The sequence below is a fragment of the Ooceraea biroi genome, chromosome 9, assembly GCF_003672135.1.
Source record: "Ooceraea biroi isolate clonal line C1 chromosome 9, Obir_v5.4, whole genome shotgun sequence".
Classification (NCBI taxonomy): domain Eukaryota; kingdom Metazoa; phylum Arthropoda; class Insecta; order Hymenoptera; family Formicidae; genus Ooceraea; species Ooceraea biroi.
The window spans coordinates 331,296-351,156 of NC_039514.1; the positions used below are offsets into that span (position 1 = coordinate 331,296).

Consider the following 19,861-nt stretch of genomic DNA (forward strand, 5'->3'; position numbering starts at 1 on the left):
AAGCGCGAATAATGAGCTGATAATAATTGAATGATTGGTGGAACCAAATTACAAATAAAACGTTCGCCATTATCGACTTCTTTAATAAACGATAGCTTCCTATCCTAAATTGTCTGAGATTGAAATCGCTGGAAAATAACTACGAGCTTTTCTCTCTCTCTCTCTCTCTCTTTCCTTTTATGTTCTCGCATTTAACTGCTCGCAATCGCTTACTGTCGCTGTGAATATCTCGCAAGCTTTCTTCATTCATCTAGCTCCGTGGCGAATTGATTCCCGAAACGATTTCCTTATATCATATACAGACGTCGAAATTCCATTATGAAGAAAATGTCGCGAAGGCGTCGAAGTTAGGTGGCTAATCCTATCGCTCTAGGTTGATCGACACTTCTTGCCCGTGGGCTTTCGAAGGGTCTTAAGACAGAATCAAGGCCACGAACACCGGTCCCAGGCTACTTTTATGATCGCTGGTTAGTGACCTCCCGCGCCCATCCCGGGGAATAGTCGGAGATTTCGACAGACTGCTGATCCTGTGCCTCTTCCCCTTCGCTCTCCGACTCCCGGTTTTTGCGGTTTTTTTTCCATTCTGTCTCTTCCTCCCTACTTCCTTCCATGAAATGTAAAAAATAAATTACAATTTTTTATTCCAGAATAATGGAACGAGAAAGTTAGATTTTTGTCTAAAAATTGGAAACAAATAGGAAAAATAAAGATCGCAGATGCATTAACATGCATAAAATATGCATCTTGTCGTTTCTATCATCACATTTTCTGATATAATTGCCATATATATATATATATATTCTGATATTTCACTTTCACCGTTAAGCGACTTACATCCCTCTTTGTCTTCCCTATTCCCTGAAAATAACGATATAATACGATCAACATAATTTACCTCAATCGTTCATTGACCCATCGTTCCATCAATAATGAGAATAGTCATATATCTTCGATCGAGTATCAAGAGGATCGTGTGGGCCGGGAATCGCAACCTTCGCGAAGCTGAGTTTTCTCATCCGGAAAGCATTTCGCGAGATTAAATGCGACACTGACCCTGACGAGACTCGCATTCGCAACAAATGCAATAAGACAAGTGCTTGTGATGCTCGTAGCTTTTTCATAATAATAGTCTTCGACGACAGTCCTTTGGACACGTGCTGATCAAGCAGAAAATTCCATAAAGAATAAATAAACCAGGTATAAGCAGGTGCTATTGCCGGTTTTTTTACATTTCTAATGAAAACCTTTAGAAGACTGCGAATTAAAAGAAAGTCAGCGAAGAAATAAAAATGGGAAAATAAAACTGGATTAATCATGTCTTGCGCAGAGATTCTATCGATATCTTCAAAAGGGCCTTGGAAATTGGATCCATCGGGAAGTCGCAGGAGGCCGTCCCGTTATGTTGATGATTTGGCAACTTGGCGAAAAACCATCACTTCAGAATTGAAGAAGTTCGGCAAGATCTGACAACAATAATCAAAACACTCGCATGTGTAGACCCAGATGATGAAAATTGTTAAGGCTCTATGCTTTAGTGAGATTTAGAAATTTTTATATATTTTATATATATTTATTTATTCGTTAAAGAATAAATCGGAACGTTGTTAACTACATGCAATCGACCACTTAAAATTTGCGTTCTTCGAGACATAATTTCTTTTACGTAACTTGAGAAAAGAGAGGCGAAACGTAATCCTCTTCGACGGTGATCTTCCCGAAATAAGACATCTGTCGCGCACAGAGCGTCAGACCCATCGTCAGCCGGCACTCTGTCAGAAACAGATCTCGAGGCGAAGAATGGTCCTATATAAAAGCGCAGCATTCTCGGATCACAAACGCAAATCGCATTCGCGAGCTACGTCGAGTGTATTCACTTGCACGATCGACATTCGTTGCAGAAATCAGTATTTGTAATAGTGTAAGTAATATGTATGTGTGTACACACACACACACATACACACATACGACGATCATGCGATGTCAAATAATCTAAAAACACTTGTTACTTCTTATAATAACGAAGGTTCCTTGCTGTCATCCTCCCGATTACGCCGCTAGAATTATTGACCGTTCTCTCCCCTTGTCTCTCCGCCGGATATCAGAAAACAATCGTAAAATACCGGATTCACCATAGAATCGATCGAAACGACTACATATTATAATAATTTAATAATCATCACATTTTTTATGTTTTCTTCGAGCAGCGTTCACTAACGATGGCCAACTACGCAAGGTACGTCGTCGCTATCGTCGTCGTCATCGTCGGCGTCGTTTGTGGACAGACGTTCAACCCGTTGGAGGATACCGACAGGAACATTTTGGGCTTGAATCTCCCGTATGGCAGGGGACTGGTAAGTAAAGCTTGTCTCGGCGGAAGATTCGACTGTAAATTAAAAGAGGCACGCAAAGCTTGGATAATATTCGGTGTCACATTTGTCACGTTTCGAAATTACATTAAAGTTTCGTCGAGGTGAGATAAATTGGTTGATTTATACTGACTCAAACTGAGTACTACCTATAAGTAGTAATGTAAAAGAAAATATTTGCTTTTTTTAGGATAGTGAACTGCAACTGGCGAGATTGCTGTTGGTAACTCCGCGGATGTGCCACTCCAAACGCAATTCCGAGCTTATAAACTCGCTGCTGGGTCTACCGAAAAATATGCATAACGCCGGCAAATGAAAATGTAATTCCGTTCTTGATCGTACAAGATATTTATGGTACCTTGCAACTATCTGCTGTAGAGTAGAGAAAATTAGAAATAGAGTATGTAGAAAAGCATGTCAAACAGGAAACTTTCAATGATCTATCTATCCATAAATGCCGATCATGTATAACATGAATTAATAACATTAAAGATAAAAACTTACTCTTTTGTATTTCATTATATCCATTATACAATTTCTTGCTTTTCTCCTTTTCTTTTCTTTTCTTTTCTTCGTATATTTCATGAATACAAATTGTAAGTCAAACTATATTAATCACACAGAGAATGGTTATCCTAATTTCTATTTAACGATCATTCATGTATCATATTACACAAAGTATTTTGCCTAAAAATTAAAATATGTATTTTGTATATAAGTTAAATCCGTTAAATATAAAAAAAAATTTATATCTAATTATATATATATAATTACTATAGTTACTATATATGTATCAGATTATATAGTACATAGATATATATTCTATATAAATTTATTCGCACATAAAAATTGTGGCAATTAGTTAAAAACCAAAGGTTTACGATTAAAACTTCAGGTGGAATCCGCCACCGACGGGCGGTGCTCTACCGCCCTCCGTTAGGCCCATATGAAAACCGGAATTACTCAAATCAGCATCGTCACCGTCACCTAATTGCTTGTATTCCCTACCGCCACTGGGTGGCTTTGGCGATGCGTTCGTAGTTCTGGTTCCCTGTTCTGATTTCGCGGGCCACGTGGGAAACATCTGTGGATCGATCGGCAATGGTGCTTCCGTGAAATAACCATGCATCAGAGCGTCCTCGGCGGTCACACGTTGCCGAGGATCGTACGTCAAAAATCTGGAAAGGGAGATTGTATTTAGTTAGAAATGAAGCAACCTCAAACTCGACATTTAACATATAGATTCACGAACGTGAAAATCACTTACTTGTTCAGCAACTCGATGCCCAAATCTGATAGCGACAAGCTGAACCTCTGTCTGAGATTGTTTACGGGATAATGAGCGAATGGGATTTTCTGAACCATCGGTAATTTACTGTACCCTGGCCAGATTCTGTCGGTGGGAGTACCTAGCTCCTTGAATATCTTCGTCAACTGATCTATATCCGATTTTCCAGGGAACAGCGCTTCCATTCTTAGAAGTTCAGCAAAAATACATCTGAAAAAAATACCACCGTAAATAATTTATATCAATATTTCATATAACATGTAACAATTGTGTAGTATATTATATAATACTAAGAAATGTATATAGTTCATGTTTAATATTATAATAATTATTGTATATGATAATCGCAATTCATATTTTAGGCAAGAGTGTACTATACGATACGCATTTTTTACTTACCCTACCGACCACATATCCACAGGCGTACTGTATTCCGTGTCGCTCAGCAATAACTCGGGAGCCCTGTACCAAAGTGTTACGACGATCGGCGTGTATTGCCTCAATGGGGAGCCGTATTCTCGCGCCAAGCCGAAGTCGCCCACCTTTAAGATACCTCTATGACTCAACAGCAAATTGGACGTCTTTAGGTCGCGATGCAGTATCCAATTATCGTGTAGATGTACAACCGCGCGTAACAATTGCTGCATAAGACATTTAACTTCGGCTAGAAAAAAAGCAAAACCGATTTCGTTTTTTACATCCATTTAGATACGTCTTATTTATATTCACAGTGAATCATATGGCAAGTTTTGAGTAAATTGAGGAGGCAATAATATAGAGTCTAGGAGCTTCAATATTTATCCTAAGAAGAAAAATTGCTATAAACGACACTTTCTATTAGATTTTGTTTCATAATTTAAATTCTTCTTCTTCTTGATTTATATCTTAATTAAAAGTGTCCCTTTTTGCCTTCAATCTACATTATTATTCCATCCAATTTATCATCAATTTATTCTACAATGTGATAAAATGACTTACCAGGTATGAAAACCTGCTTCTTCTGTTTCATAGTTTCCATAAGAGATTTTAAATCATGCTCCACATAATCCATCACGATGAATATCTTGTCCATGTTACTACCGACGACTATCTCCCGAACAGTAACGATGTTGGGATGCTGTGCCTTCAATAACGTGTTGATCTCCCTTAGACTCGTAATTGGGAAGCCTTCCTTCTCTTTCTCCATTTTCAATCGTTTCAACGCGACTATTTCTTCCGTGCGCTTGTCACGTGCTCTGTACACGACTCCATATGTGCCCTCCTCGATTCGATTCAGACACTGGAACTCCTCGACGCTTCTACAACCTAAAGAAAACAAAGTTTATGCAAAATTGATGGATAATAAGAAAGGTAAAACTAACGTTTAAAAATCAAATTTACATGAAAATTTCGAGACACGGTTAGGCTCATGCGCGCGTTTTTTAAATCACTAATACAGAAATTTATTTAAATCATTTTAAATCTACAACATTTCTTGCTGTACCTTGGATAGCGGGAAGATACGGCGGTAATTCCGGTTCCTCCTTTTTCTTCTTCTCTTCCTCCACGGTCTTGGGCGGATTGTTGGAGTCGACGTGCCCAGGAGAATCCCCATCCGAATGATCGGATTTGACTAATCGGTCGACGGATAGGGGACTCGGATTGTTGTAATCCGAACCATCGTTCGAGTCGCCACCCGAACCTTTGTTCGATTCATTAGATTCATCCTCGTCGTCGCTGCTCGATTCCGACGAGTCAGACGAGTGTCGATCAGAGTCGCGCGGACTCCTTTCACCCTCTGACGAGTGCCTGGACTCGGGTGACTTTGAACGTGCACCTTCGGAGTGTACAGGACTGCCGCTCTCATCCGACAACTCGACGATCGATGGGTCCGGATTATTATCCGGGCTCATCGGCCGTTTCTCGCCTCTTCTCATTCTCCTCGCTTCTAATTCCATTCGGGAAACTTCTTTTCTTCTGGCCATTTCTCTGTCGGCTTCCAACAATCGTTCCTTCCTGAGCTCTTGCTCCGTCATCTCTTTCGGATCTTTGATTTGCATAGGAATATCGTTCTGCACCTCCATCTCATTAATTTCGTCGGTCACGATCTCCATCGCCTCTCGCAGCTGCTTCTCCCTGTGCTCCTTTTCGCGCTCCAGCTTCTCGTGATCTCTCTCGCGAGCTCGGTCATGCTTGTGGGACCTTTTGCGACGTTTCTCCGGTCGTTCCATCAGCTCGCTCTCCGAGAACTGCTCATCCGCAACCATCCGTATGTGACGTTGTTCTTCCATCCGTATCTCGCGGCGTTCTCTACCATCGTCCATGACACGTATCTCGCGACGTTCCCGCATATCCTCAATTCGTACGTCTCGACGGTCGCGCGATTCGCGTATCTCTCGCGTGTCCTCCAATCGTAATTCCCGGCGGGACGATTCTATCTTGTAATCACGAGTATCGCGCGGATCCTCACGTCTCTCTCTTCTTTTATCTAACAATCTGGAAAATTAATGTTAATATCCAATTATCTTTCTCTTCAAGAAAACGAAAATCGGAAATCAAGCTAATGTTTTTTTTAACCGAATATAACAGAAACAGAGATATAAAACATAAATGAACCTTTCTCTCAAGTCTTCAAGAACACGATCTCCCGTACTTCTTTCTTTGCGATCATGTCTAGACGACTCTCTGTCCCTAGAATGACCCTCCAATCTTTCTAGGCGTTCTATTCTGTCACGATTTCGCTGTTTGGAACTCTCCAAACGTTCAGATCTTTCCAAAGGCTCGCCAACATGTCTACGATGTCTATGCTTGTCTCTGTGCCTATCTTCGCGTTCGTGCTGACGCGATTTGCGTTCCTTCTCATCCCTGTGGCTTCTTCTATCGCTATGTTTCTCTCTTCGACGAGACGAGCTTGACTTATGATGGCGAACAATCGCTTGTGGTGGTTTAATATCCAAGGAATCAGCAGTGTCTCCACCCTCTTCCTCCGAAAAGCTGAAATTATCAGACAGTATAAGGTATCCTTCTATTAAAATTATTTCATTGACTATAAAAAAAACTTATAAAATATAAGATTTATATTAGACAATATAAATCTTACAAATATTGTCATTGCAAACAACATTGCTTATTATTCATGTTGCCTTCTAATGAACTTACATAAATACATTTATGATCTCTCATAATTTTTATATTTGTGTAATAACTAAAATTATAACAATTAATAAAATAGATATAACTACTAATGTTAGGTTAGGTACATTATTGATCATGATAAGTTAAGGATGATCATGAAACATGGAGCAAAAATAAATATAAAAATAATTATGTAGGATACAGTGCATATACATGTGTTTTACAGTATCTTAAATACCTAAATATTCTGGACAACATTGCTCATCATTCTGCTTCTGGCACATCACATTTTTATTTACTGTAAATAATGAAAAGCATGCCTTCTAGTGATTAATGGCAGATTCTCAAAATATTCTCTGTTATTTATAATCATGTACAAGAAAACTATGTTACTAAGATAGAATGTCAGGTATAAATAAACAATAAGTTGCACATGTACCTTAAATCATACCTCAAGTATTATTAATTAATTTATAACAAACATATACTTAACATCTAACTTCAACAATAAACAATACTAGATATATAATTATTAATTATAATAACTTTAGTTATATTGCAAATATAAACATCTCTGCAGTTCACTTCCTATAACTAAACAATATTTAAATCTAATAATAAATTACAGCAATGCTTAAAATACACATACACATGATATACGATACCTGTAATCACCCATATCCTTGGAAGGACTTTTCTTAATTTCTCCGTCTTCACTCTGATTATCGATGTCCATATTCAAGTTTCTCTTTTGTTTTGTATTTCACGGTTATTCTTCCTTCAATGAAAAAGAAGTTTTTACTCAGAAGTTATAGTTATGTATAAAAATATCCAGAACTTTTCTCAACTATTTCGAATTTCAAATAGATCTGCGAAAACCTAACCTATATTTTACACTGTACATACAACAGCGCTCGTAATTAAACTTGTCTCATTTCTGACATATACGATAACTTATAACATGTTTATAATTTATACTATGCATATTACACTTCACAAATAATAACTAATAATGTATAATATTGAATTTTTTTATTTACAATATGCAATCAAACCTTTTCTTACGCTTCTTCGTACGATTACGGCTACGAAACTCAAATAGCCGTACACTAACCTATACCACCACTGGACTGTGAACAACTGTGATTACTGATTACGAATAGCAGAACCAAAGGATCACTCTTATGGCCACTGCACACTGACGCGATGGGCGATATCCAATGAGAGCTCTGCTTTTCTAAACGTCTCCATCTATAGCAGAGCTCTCATTGGATGTCGCTCATCGCGTCCAGTGTGCAGTGGCTATTAGGTTTTTCGTTGTGTTTGCAGCGCCGCTTACTTTACCTAGTTAAACAGGTGAACTAAAAATGATGTACATATGTACGTGAAGATTGGAAGATACTGTGTGAAATAACCTAAAGCCTGCAGGCAGGTTGAAGACGCGTGCCTGGAGCACAAACCAAAAAAATACTGTTATGAACGAAAGTACGAGTGCTTAATTGATATGAGTTCTTAATTAATCAGTATTAAATCAAAATTCAGTTTTTGTGTAGAGTGTGATTTGACATAATCAATAAGCATTTGAACCTACTGTGTCTCTGGCACTCAATCTAACGAATCGCATTGCTTCTTTTGAAAGTCTGTATATGGATTTCGAAACTCAGTGCTATCGAATGCTTTAAACGGGCCTAAATCATCACGACAAATACACGGTCTCCTTTGTAATAATTTCAATAATCTTTTGTACATTCCAACTTCGTTGACTGCATGTACGTATTTCATTTTTTTAATTACCGTTTTTGTTAATACTTCTATGGCGTTAAAATATGGACATAGCTTTGTATAAGAAGTAGTTAAAAATAGAAATATTGATATTGAATTTAAACACCCATTACTATAGATTTTGTATAACAGAGGGCTGCTATTATTACAAAAGTTTACTAGATAGACTTCTGTGAATACGAGCGCTAATTTTATCGACAGCGATAAAATTTCCACTTGTTACTTTTTACTTAAATAAAACACTCATGTTCCATTAAAGGAAGAGTAATCATAAAAGCAAAACAAAAGAAAGTTGGACATGGACATCCGCAATCAAAGCAAGGATGAAGAAACTAAAAAGAAACCATCCAAGGACATTTGTAATTACAGGTATTGCACATAACATATTATAACTTGATGCAACTTAATGCATAGAGCATGTAATAGTGATACCAATAATTATTTGCAATTTGTTTGCAATGAAAATATTTATAAGATTTTTATTTTCTATAAGTTCTTTTATAGTTGATGAAATTGTTTTAATAGGAGAAATGTTATATTTTCAGCATTTCAGAAGAAGAGGGTGGAGACACTGCTGATTCCTTGGATATTAAACCACCACAAGCGATTGTTCGCCATAATAAATCAAGCTCATCTCATCAAAGAAAGAAACATAGTAATAGAAGAAGTCACAGGGATGAGAAAGAAAGCAAATCGCATCAGCATGAACGCAAAGACAGGCACAAAGACGAGTATAAACATCATAGACATAGTGACGCAAACTTGGAGGGGTTTGTGCATATATCTCTGCTACAGACTAGTTCTTTTCAAGAAATCAAACAATTTTTATCACGTCTATACAAATCAAAAGAAGAGTTTATAAATGAGTATAAAAGACTTTACTATGAAAAAGCAAAATCCGAAGAGCTTTATCTTCTGATTTTAACTGAACTAAAAGCAGCAGTATCAAATGGTAATATTACTATCTTAAAAAACTTAAAGGATGTAATTGATTATATGAATGAAGCAGAAAATCCAATAACTTTAAGAAATTATTATGATCATGCTAATAATCCCATTAAAAATACCAATTTAGTTATCTTGGCTTGCAAGCACAACAAGGTAGAAGTTCTAAACTACCTATTTGATAGTAATAATACACTCTTAAATAATTTACCTATTGATGTCAATGATAAAGATGAAGAATGTCATAATGCGTTTTATTATGCTATACATTCAAGTATGATTGAGCTTCTTAATACACTTATCAATAACTGGCCGGGTAATTATTTCGCTGATCATTTGGAAGAATTGGATGAAATTCTTTCAAAAGCGTATGAAGAATTGAAGTTAAAGAATGTATCCTTGTCGGACAAAATGGAAGTTTTTGTTGAAAATAAGTTAATAGATCTCCGTTTCTTCTCTAATACTTCAAGACAGGACCAAAGTTTCAAAGGGGATCGTAATAATGAAAAAACTAAAACCGAAGAACGGGTTAAATTAATACTTGAAAACATTAACTTACTAACGAGCGATTACAAGAGAAACACGGAAAAAGTAGATCAAAGATTTTTGTTCATAGCAAAGTTTATTGCACAAAATATTCATATATTAAAACGGCAGTTAAAATCAACTTATGATAGATTACCTTGGGAAGAAATAGAATTCTGTTTAGTCAGTTTTGTTTCTTCTTACGTAAAGCAACAAGAGATCAATCTATTTTATCGTTCTATATTGAATAAAAGCAAAATATTAAATCATTTAGAAAATTTTGCAGAGAAACTTAAAGACGAAAAAGATATTATAGAAGATGTAAACACTAACAAAGATGCTGTTCGTCGAAAGTTAACACGTGAGCAAGTTATTGCACAGATTATTAGCAATTCCTCTCAATTTGAAGAGTTGTATAATGATTATCAACGAATTAGGGATATTCAGTCTTTAAAGAAAATAAATGATTATATAAAATTGGCACTATTAGCTGATTCTAAAGAAAAGAAAGGCCAGTTAATTATTACAAGGACCTTACAAGTTATTGGTGAACATTTAAAAAACACCTTAGAGTCTCCTAAGTTATCTAATACTACAAGTGAGCTTTTGCTGCTATCATTACCGAAAAATACAAGAAAAATAATTATGGATTTACGTAATTCGTTATCACATGCTGAGTCACTCTTTAATAGAATGAAGATTGAGGATAATAAAGATGTTAATTTTTTTATTGGTGTTCAAAACGATATTAAGAAAGTTAATAATATAATTACTAATATTTTTTACAACAACAAAATCAAAGTAATTACAATACTTTTAAAAAATATTATCAGTACTGACAATTTTGATGAAATAAAAGAGCTTGTAGAAATGCTTCATACTATTGCATTGGATGAAATAATTTCGAAAGATTTTAAAACGATAGAAGGCGAGAAGCTTGAAAATCTCATTAAAGAATTAAGGGATAATATAACTGATAAGACAAATTCTGAACAGGAGTTGTTCAATAACATTAATAATATAATTAATTCAGCAGATATCCAATTAGTAAATTACATTATGGGATTTCTAGCATTAAGGAATTTATGTACTTTATTGAGTGACAGAGTGATTAACCACAATATTGTTAGGGACGTAAAATTCTGTGCTAATATAATATTAGAGCAGACAGCTCTAAAAGATTCTTATAATCTTAAAGATATTATTATGTTGGTAACGAAAATTTTGTATAGTGTTGAGTCGAGAATACAATGTGACAACCTTGATGAACTGTACAGATTAATATATGAAATTGTTGTTCTTGTTGAATTTGCAATAGACGACATCGGATGGATTAAAAAATTAAGAAGCGAGTTGTATAAAAAACGTTCTTTTAGTCCTTTGCATAAACAAAAAAAAACTTACGATACAGAAAAAACATATGATAACCAACTTGCACTAAAACTATCTGAATTGAAAAATATTTTAAGCGATAATGTATTAAGTGGCCAATTAACTGAAACATTCCCTTGTTATAAGAATAATAAAAAGTTACAAGCAGTAGTAGAAATGCTTGTTTTGGATATAATGTCAATTTTGGGTAGCTCAAAGAATTTTGACCTACTAGAAAATAATCTACTAGTTTTATATGAAAGTACTCCTTTATTAAATGGAAGATGTTTACGTAATCATTTAGCACATGATAATGCATTAGTTGATATATTATTATCTGATCCTTCAACAACAGTTATTTTAAACGCTAAAAAACTTATTGAAGAAAACATAATGAGAAGTAACAAAAAAATTGGCAAATTAGTAAGTGATGATTCTTCCAAATTGAGAGAGAAATACGATCAAGGCTTAGTTACCATTACTAATCAGGAAACAATGTTCGATGCTTTGCAGGAAGGAAATTTCGAAAGTTTAAAAGATTGCCTCAGAAAAGGAGCAGATATCAATGCTAGAAATATTCACTTATGGTCCACATTGCATTTTGCTGCTAAGGGACCTAGTCTTGAAGTTATAAAATTCATCCTTGATCAAAATTTGCTTAATGTTAAGGTTATTAATGATATTAAGGATATTAAAGATATTAAAGGCCAAAGTCCACTGCACGTTGCTGCTGCACATGGAAGGAAAAATATTGTGAACTTTTTCGTAAAAGAAGCAGGTTTATATGTTGATGATCCAGATAATAACGGCAAAACACCACTACACATTGCAGCTCAAAATGGTCACAAGGATACTGTCGAGATTCTATTAGAAAATAAAGCTAATACTGTTACCCAAGATGTAATCGGTCTTTCATCTTTACATTATGCAATAAGAAACAATCATATTGACATTGCTAAGATTATACTAGCAAAAGATAAAAATGTTGACATTAATGAGTCTAGTGGTGGATTTACTCCATTGCATAAAGCTGCAGAAATGGGTCACTTGGACTTAGTTAATTTCTTACTTGAATATGGAGCAGATATTAACGCTAGAAATGATAAAGATTGGACACCAATACATGGAGCAGCTCTCAATGGCCATCTGGAAATAGTGAACACTTTAATTCTGAAGGGAGCTGATGTTAACGCTGAACTTATCATGGGTTGTACACCATTACATTGTGCAGTAGAAATTGGTCATGAGAAGATAGCTAGAACTCTATTGAAACATGGAGCTAATGTTAATGCTATTGACAAAATCTATAAGAATGCAGCTTTACACTATGCGGCAAAATATGGGCACGAGGGAATCGTTAAGACTTTACTGGAATATAAAGCTGACCCTAATATTAACACTTTTCAAGGTCTAACTCCACTACATTTGGCAGTACAGAATGGCTTGGAAATAGTAAATATTCTGCTGAAACATGGTGTTGACATTAACGCTAAAACTAAAATTTATTATTGGACACCATTACACTATGCAGTAAAGAGTGGTCACGAGATAGTTGTTGAATTTTTATTGGAAAATGGAGCAGAAGTAAATGCTAAAACTGATATTAATTTAACACCACTACATATAGCGGCTAGAAAAGGCTATCAAAATATTACTGATCTTCTGATAAAATATAAAGCCCGAATTAATGATAAAGACAAACACGGTAAAACACCCTTACATGAAGCTGCGATAAATGGTAGCATAAATGTTATTGATCTTCTAATAAAAGAGAAAGCTGAAGTAAATGCTAGAACAAATGACGGCAACACAGCATTGCATATAGCTGCTCAATGTAACCATATAGATGCTATTACTGTTTTAATAGACAATGATGCTGAAGTCAATGCTAGTGCAAAAGATGGTACTACGCCGTTATATTTAGCTGCCCTAGAAGGCAACATAAATATTGTTGATCTCCTATTAAGAAATAAAGCCGAAGTCGATGCAAAAGCTAGTGCAGACAGTACACCATTACATATGGCTGTGAAAGCAGGTCATAAAGAAGTCGTTAAGATTTTGATAGCATACGGGGCTAATATTAACCATACCTGCGACGATTCGACACCATTGTTTTCTGCAGTTACACTTAATAAGAAGGAAATCGTAGAACTTCTTCTAGCAAATAAAGCTGACATAGAAGATAGTAAACCTTTATTGCTAGCAGTGTCTCTTGGCTATAAAGATATTGTAGAAATTTTGTTAAAATATGCAGCCCATGTTGACGTAAAAAATTCTGAAAACTTCACTCCACTACATCTAGCTGCCATAAAAGGTCATAAGGAGATAGTAAACATCTTGATAACAAGAAAAATTGACATTAATGCCAGAAATATTAAAGGTATGACACCATTAAATCTTGCAGCATACAATGGTCATAAGGACGTTGTTGAGATTTTAATAGCACGTGGAGCTAACGTCAGCATTCAGTCTAACGGAGGAGCAACACCATTACATGCAGCAGCCGTAAATGGTCACAGTAATGTTGTAAAAGTCTTACTAAGTAGTACATTAAATATTAATATTAAAGATAATAAGAATAGAACATCGTTAGAATTAGCAGTGGCATATGGTCATTTAGAAGTGGTTAAAACGTTACTTCAATACGAAACAATAGATATGAAGGGTAATGGTATTTGGACAATATTGCACATTGCTTCCCACAAAAGTAATCTAGAAATGGTAAGATATCTAGTAGATAAAGGATTTGATATTAATGATAAAACTTCTTTTGGCTATACGCCTATGCAAATTGCAGCTACAGAAGGTCATAAAGATACTATAGAGTTTTTCCTTAGTAAGGGATTAAATATTAACGACCTTGGTACAAATAATCAGACATTACTGCACTATGCTACCACGAGAGGTCATTTAGCAGTTGTTGAATATTTAATATCGCAAGGTATTGATGTTAATGCTCAAGATAAAAATGGTGTAAGTCCTATGCATATTGCTGCTAGTTTTGGCTATAAAAACGTGATTGAAATTTTACTAAAAAATGGAGCAGTTTATAATCTTGTTGACAAGTCTCATAAAAAACCATTAGTAATGTCTCGTGACGAAAACGTTATCAATTTATTAGCATCAATTAAAAACTTATTTAAGGCTATAAAACAAAATAAATTGTCAGAAGTTGAGAGTTACATTAAAATGGGAGCGTTTGTTAATGCCAAAAATGTTTATGGTGGAACACCACTGCATTATGCTGCATGGGAAGGATATGACGAAATTGTCTATGTCCTATTACAAAATAGAGCTAATTCCAATGCTGTTGATAATAAAGGATTTACTCCTCTACATTATGCTGCACAGTTCTCTCACTTAAAAGTTGTGAAAGCCTTATTATCTAATGGTGCAGTGTATAATGCAGTCTCTAATGATAATAAAACGCCATCAGATTTTACTGTAAATAAAAATATAATTAACTTATTTAAATTAGTGAGTAAATCATTTAAAAACGTTAAAAATGGCAAGTCTGAAGTTATTAATGATCTTAATAGAATAAAAGATGTTAATACAATAAGAGCAATCATGGGTGCCTGTAATGAAGAAAACAAAACGCTAGTAGTAGTTGCAGTACATAGTAACTTTTCAAAGGTCAAACAATTGAAAGAGATATCACAAGGTGACATATCCTTTCAAATTGCTAAGGCTGTAGCGCTTTCGAATCAGAGGAAGTATCAAGAAGCCTTAAATATTTTCGAAAGTGCATTTGAAAAGAGGAAAGAAATATTAGGACCAGATAATCCTGGCACTTTAGATATTCAGGCATATATAGCTAATATATTATACGTACAAGGATTTTTCCAAGAAGCCTTGAATACACTTGAGGAAATTTTTCAGAAACGAAAAGAAGTGCTGGGTTTAAATGACAAGAACACTTTAAACACAAGAAGTACAATTGCTTTAGTGCTACATAGACTAGGAAAAAATGAGGAAGCTTTCAATATTTATCAAGTAGTCTATCCGAAACAAAAAGAAATATTAGGTTCAGATCACTCAGATACTTTAGATACTCAGTTTCATATGGCACTAGTATTGGATGCACAAGGAAAATACGAAGAAGCCTTAAATATGAATAGCATAGTTTTTGAAAAACGAAAAAACATGTCAGATACGGAAAACGCTGTGCGTGCTCAAAATAATATAGGAATGGTACTGTCTAATCAGGGTAAATACGCGGAGGCATTGGAAATTTATAAAGAAGTTTTCGAAAAGAAGAAGGTGAGTTTTGGTATTGATCATCCTGACACCTTGAGAACATTATATAACATTGCCGAAGTACTATTCAGTCAAAAAAAATATAATGAAGCCTTGAAAGCTCACCAAGAGGTTTTAAATATTCAAAAAAATGTTTTGGGACCAAATCATTTCGATACCTTAAATACTCAATATGGGATGGCAAATGTATTTTTCGCTCAAAGCAAATGGGTTACTGCACTGAAAGCTTATAAAATCTGTTTTGATCAAATGGAAGTTGTTTTTGGACCAAATCATCCTAATGTTTTGGATATTTTAAAGAAGATAAGTATGATTACTTTGATATTGAAATATGAGGGCAGAAAATTAGACGAGATTTCCCGATATCTGCAAAAAGACATTAATATTGCTGCTAGTAATGGTGATATACAAAATGTCCAACGTCTATTAAAAGATGGAGCTAGTCCTAATGATAAAGATATTGATGGAAGAACATCGCTACATTAATAGAAGACTGAGTCAAAGATTTAAAACTTTAAACGACATGGAAGTATATATTTATATAGAGCCTAAGTTAATACTATATTTACATTAATGTTAACAATAACTGTGAATTAGAAAAATAATATCAACTTCTTTTAATGTACAAGTTCTCAATATTTTAAACTAAAACTGAGTCACTTCTTAAAACATATTTCAGTATATATCACTTACACTGAAATTCTTATTATGTTTCCTTCTTCATATGTTTGTAGAAAGGTCTAGTCATCTAGATAGGAGTTAGATCCTAATGACAATTAATTAGCAATATGACTAAGTGTGTTATACAACTTGGACTAGTGATTGGAAAATAAAATTCAAAGTGTGCATATGTGTAAGATAATTTTTAGTATTTGGACTATCTGTAAAAAAGTGAAGACATATTTTCAAATATTTTGAAAGGCCAGAATTTTTATAGAGTGAGTTTTTTTATATCTACTTTTATATAGCTATCTGTTTTTATACAGCTTTTATATAGCTTTTTTATAGTTGTTGTTATTTTTATAATATTTATGTAAGTTTGAATTTCATATATTTTACTTAGCTAAGTTATCTTTATGTATTATTTACTGACAATTTATTTTTGGAAGACAAATAGAATTTTTTTATTTTGTTAAAAACAAATTGAATAAAAATGTTGAATATTTAGGATTATATGAGTTATAATTTATTACTCTGTGATTTTTTTATGAAATAAAAAAAGATATACTTAAATGTAAATTAATTTATATTAATTATAGTTAATGTTTAATTAAAATACATACAAATTGCCGATTATTCCTATAAAATAAATTGTTTGTATGGTTATAAATATGAGCAAGGAGAGTTGTAACAAAGTAAATATATTAACAAATGTATTTTATTGATAAAGTAATTGTATGTTTATTATATTTGTTTTAGCAATGTAAATAAAAAAATTATTTTTAATTATATATTTATAATAATGTAAATAATTGTAATAAATAGTGAAAAAAATTTAGTTATTATACCTTTTGTATCTTCTAAAATTTAAGTTTTAGTGCCAAATAAATTTCAAAATAGGTCAATTTAATAGATTATACATAGTTCGTAGGTTAGATGAAAAATGTTTGTTTAAACATCATATGTAAGTATGTAGACAATGTGTAAACAATTCTATGTAAAATATAGACATCATTTTGAAATCTGTAACACAACCCTAGTCAAATCTATAGTTGATCTACAGTTATTTTCAGTGCAATTAAAATTCATCTATAATATTAAAAATTTTCAATTATCCCAGAGCTTTCAGTTATTTTAATTAACTATTAAGATAGTTTATTTTCAGATGAAACGTTACACAATTTCTTATATATTTAATTTATGACATTTTTATTCATTGTTAGTCATGTATTATTCGAATTATACTGATGTTTTTCAAACTTCGCGCTGAAAAATCTGTATAAATGGCGGGTGTCCTAAATACGCGCGAAAGTTTTATGTATTGTTATAATAAGGTCTGTTCTTTTTAGCTGCACTGCTGAACTAGTGCAATACGTTAAAGTGAGACAAGTATATTTTTTCTCACTCTAACTTATGCACCAGTTCAGCAGTGCAGCTAAAAAGAACAGACCTATAGATTTATTTTCTGTATATCGAACTTTAGTGTAAGTACAGTTGAGTGCAGTCAAGAACGAACCTACGTACGAGCGAATAGGTTCAGCGATCACGAGTACTATTTCTTCAGTGACGTGATTGAGAAACAAACTGAAAAGTGGTAACAGATCTACATATTGCACGTGATCGTATACATTTTCGGAAAGAGACAATAGAACAAAAACCAGGGATTCAATACAGAATATTTTTTATTTCATTTATACAATCAAGTATTATAAGTATACATCAAACATGTCTCACGAGAACAATGACGTACTCCGATGTCCTTTCAACAATGGACATGCAATATCCAGAACGAGATTTCAGCGGCATCTTGTAAAATGCGAAAAAGTAACAACTTCACAGATTATATATTCATATTTTACTTGAAAAACCATAGTTTCGTATATATGCACATGTTAAAAATGTTTTATAGAATTACCCGCCAGATTATAAAGTCATCTGTCCATACGATGCAACCCACCGAATCGGCAAAGACAAGATTGTGGAGCATATTAATACATGCCCTGTGAGAAAAGTTCTTGAGGGTAGTTACCTGCGATGTACTGAATGTAAGTGTGAAAGCTTTTCGAGAATTAAATGACAATAACGAATGAGAATTTTTAATGACAATCATGTGTAACAATATTTTTCATGTATAAGAAAAATTACTTTTTACATATGAAAACAATAATTTCAATATAAAGGCACTTCTAAATACGATAGAATGATATAATATAATGATTTAATATTATAATTTACAGCATCAAGTGCTGATGCAGTGACATCAGTAGAATCTGATTCTGTGAGTGAGATTGATCGCAAAGATCATTGGTATAGTGATGTAGAAGACGTAGTGGCAAAATCACTTAGAAATTCGTTCAGACATTCGGAGCCAGTGAATCAAATCAATGGATCTGACACTGACGATCTGGAATCCCAAGTCAGTGCAATGGGTGGTATTGGACGAGGTACCATAAGATCTAATTACAATCAATATTTTGATACTGAAAGCGATGCGGAACCAATGGTTAATTCAATGGCTGTTGGTCGAGGTAGAGTGATAGCAAACACTATTAAGTATCACAATAGAGTGGGTTTGAGAGGCAGAAAAATTTAGATCGTGGTATCCTATTTAACATATGTGGTTGATTAAGAAGTTAAGAAATAGTAGGATACACAGTATCTTATAAAAAATGTATTTTAATTTTTGACATGACAAAATTAAGATTTCACTTTTTCTTTCAATTGTATTCGTGAATTATACACTAGCATAGCATAAATGATTTATTATTACTATTATTATTATATTATTATGAGTTTATTGGGTTTTATATATATGTATATTAATAGTAACAATTTTTTTTGTTCTTCATCTGAAACGTTTTGCTTCACATAAATTTTGTTTATTTCTATCCTTTACATCAATTGTAATATTTACAAGTATTATTTCTTTATTAAGTAAATATCCGATGAATAGAGAGAGGTTTTACATTGATGTATATATAGGAGACATGTTAAATGTCTGTCGGAGCGGATAAATTTATTTCTGAATCTATGTACAAATAGTGTATTCTTTATTTTTATTAATACATTAATAAATACTCCAACATGCCATTCAATTTTTATTTTTACTCCAATAATTTCGTAAAGTATACCAAAAAGATTACTATCTAATATAATTTTATATACAATATTAAAGTTTCCTGAATTTTGTTAAGTCTTCTTCTATTTTTCTGAACTGTGATATATTGCACGAAAGTATAACGAAAGTATACAAATGATATATACATATACATTAGTATTATCATTGAACAATAATCATATTAAATCCAATTTCCTAGGAATTAAAGACTAAAGTATTTTAGTGTTCAAATCATATGTAATACCGAATTTTTGTATGTTGCATATTTGACATGTGAATGAGATATTATCGATAAGAACTATAAATGATTCAAACTGCGTATATAATAAATTTATATAATATCGTAATATATACATTACGATACTTATATATATATGTGTGTGTATATGAATTGTGAAATACAAAGCTTATTTTTACAGTTAATAAAAGAAC

The 19,861-nt window shown here is 33.5% G+C and overlaps 4 protein-coding genes across 12 annotated transcripts; 3 read left to right on the plus strand and 1 right to left on the minus strand.

The window, feature by feature from the left end:
- Positions 1–1,550: 1,550 nt before the first annotated feature.
- Positions 1,551–2,867, plus strand: LOC105276120 (pigment-dispersing hormone peptides). 2 transcript variants are annotated; one of them, XM_020030684.2, is made up of 3 exons: positions 1,552–1,918; positions 2,205–2,351; positions 2,557–2,867. In XM_020030684.2, the coding sequence occupies exons 2-3, from the start codon at positions 2,217–2,219 to the stop codon at positions 2,680–2,682; spliced, it is 261 nt and encodes an 86-aa protein (XP_019886243.1). In that variant the 5' UTR covers positions 1,552–1,918; positions 2,205–2,216; the 3' UTR covers positions 2,683–2,867. The 2 variants fall into 2 exon arrangements, with proteins under 2 accessions (XP_026828115.1, XP_019886243.1); XM_026972314.1 differs by having other exon boundaries at positions 1,551–2,351.
- On the minus strand, positions 2,862–7,937 carry LOC105276119 (cyclin-dependent kinase 11B). Of its 6 annotated transcripts, XM_011333479.3 has the most exons (9): positions 7,824–7,937; positions 7,434–7,546; positions 6,250–6,627; positions 5,138–6,129; positions 4,633–4,959; positions 4,054–4,318; positions 3,634–3,864; positions 3,248–3,544; positions 2,862–3,053 (listed from the first exon to the last, which is right to left on the minus strand). In XM_011333479.3, the coding sequence occupies exons 2-8, from the start codon at positions 7,502–7,504 to the stop codon at positions 3,250–3,252; spliced, it is 2,559 nt and encodes an 852-aa protein (XP_011331781.2). In that variant the 5' UTR covers positions 7,505–7,546; positions 7,824–7,937; the 3' UTR covers positions 2,862–3,053; positions 3,248–3,249. The 6 variants fall into 6 exon arrangements, with proteins under 6 accessions (XP_011331781.2, XP_011331780.2, XP_019886242.2 ...); XM_011333478.3 differs by having other exon boundaries at positions 2,863–3,544; XM_020030683.2 differs by having other exon boundaries at positions 2,863–3,544; positions 7,809–7,888.
- Positions 7,938–8,110: 173 nt separating this feature from the next.
- Positions 8,111–16,513, plus strand: LOC105276122. 3 transcript variants are annotated; one of them, XM_011333487.3, is made up of 3 exons: positions 8,111–8,537; positions 8,669–8,919; positions 9,096–16,513. In XM_011333487.3, exons 2-3 carry the CDS (start codon positions 8,849–8,851, stop codon positions 16,135–16,137), a joined length of 7,113 nt encoding a protein of 2,370 aa, XP_011331789.2. In that variant the 5' UTR covers positions 8,111–8,537; positions 8,669–8,848; the 3' UTR covers positions 16,138–16,513. The 3 variants fall into 3 exon arrangements, with proteins under 3 accessions (XP_011331789.2, XP_011331788.2, XP_011331790.2); XM_011333486.3 differs by having other exon boundaries at positions 8,810–8,919; XM_011333488.3 differs by having other exon boundaries at positions 8,111–8,253; positions 8,810–8,919.
- A 1,278-nt stretch (positions 16,514–17,791) lies between these two features.
- LOC105276123 (protein D7) lies at positions 17,792–19,849 on the plus strand. The gene is made up of 3 exons (XM_011333489.3): positions 17,792–18,135; positions 18,221–18,356; positions 18,549–19,849. Exons 1-3 carry the CDS (start codon positions 18,037–18,039, stop codon positions 18,902–18,904), a joined length of 591 nt encoding a protein of 196 aa, XP_011331791.1. The 5' UTR covers positions 17,792–18,036; the 3' UTR covers positions 18,905–19,849.
- The last annotated feature ends 12 nt before the right edge of the window (positions 19,850–19,861 follow it).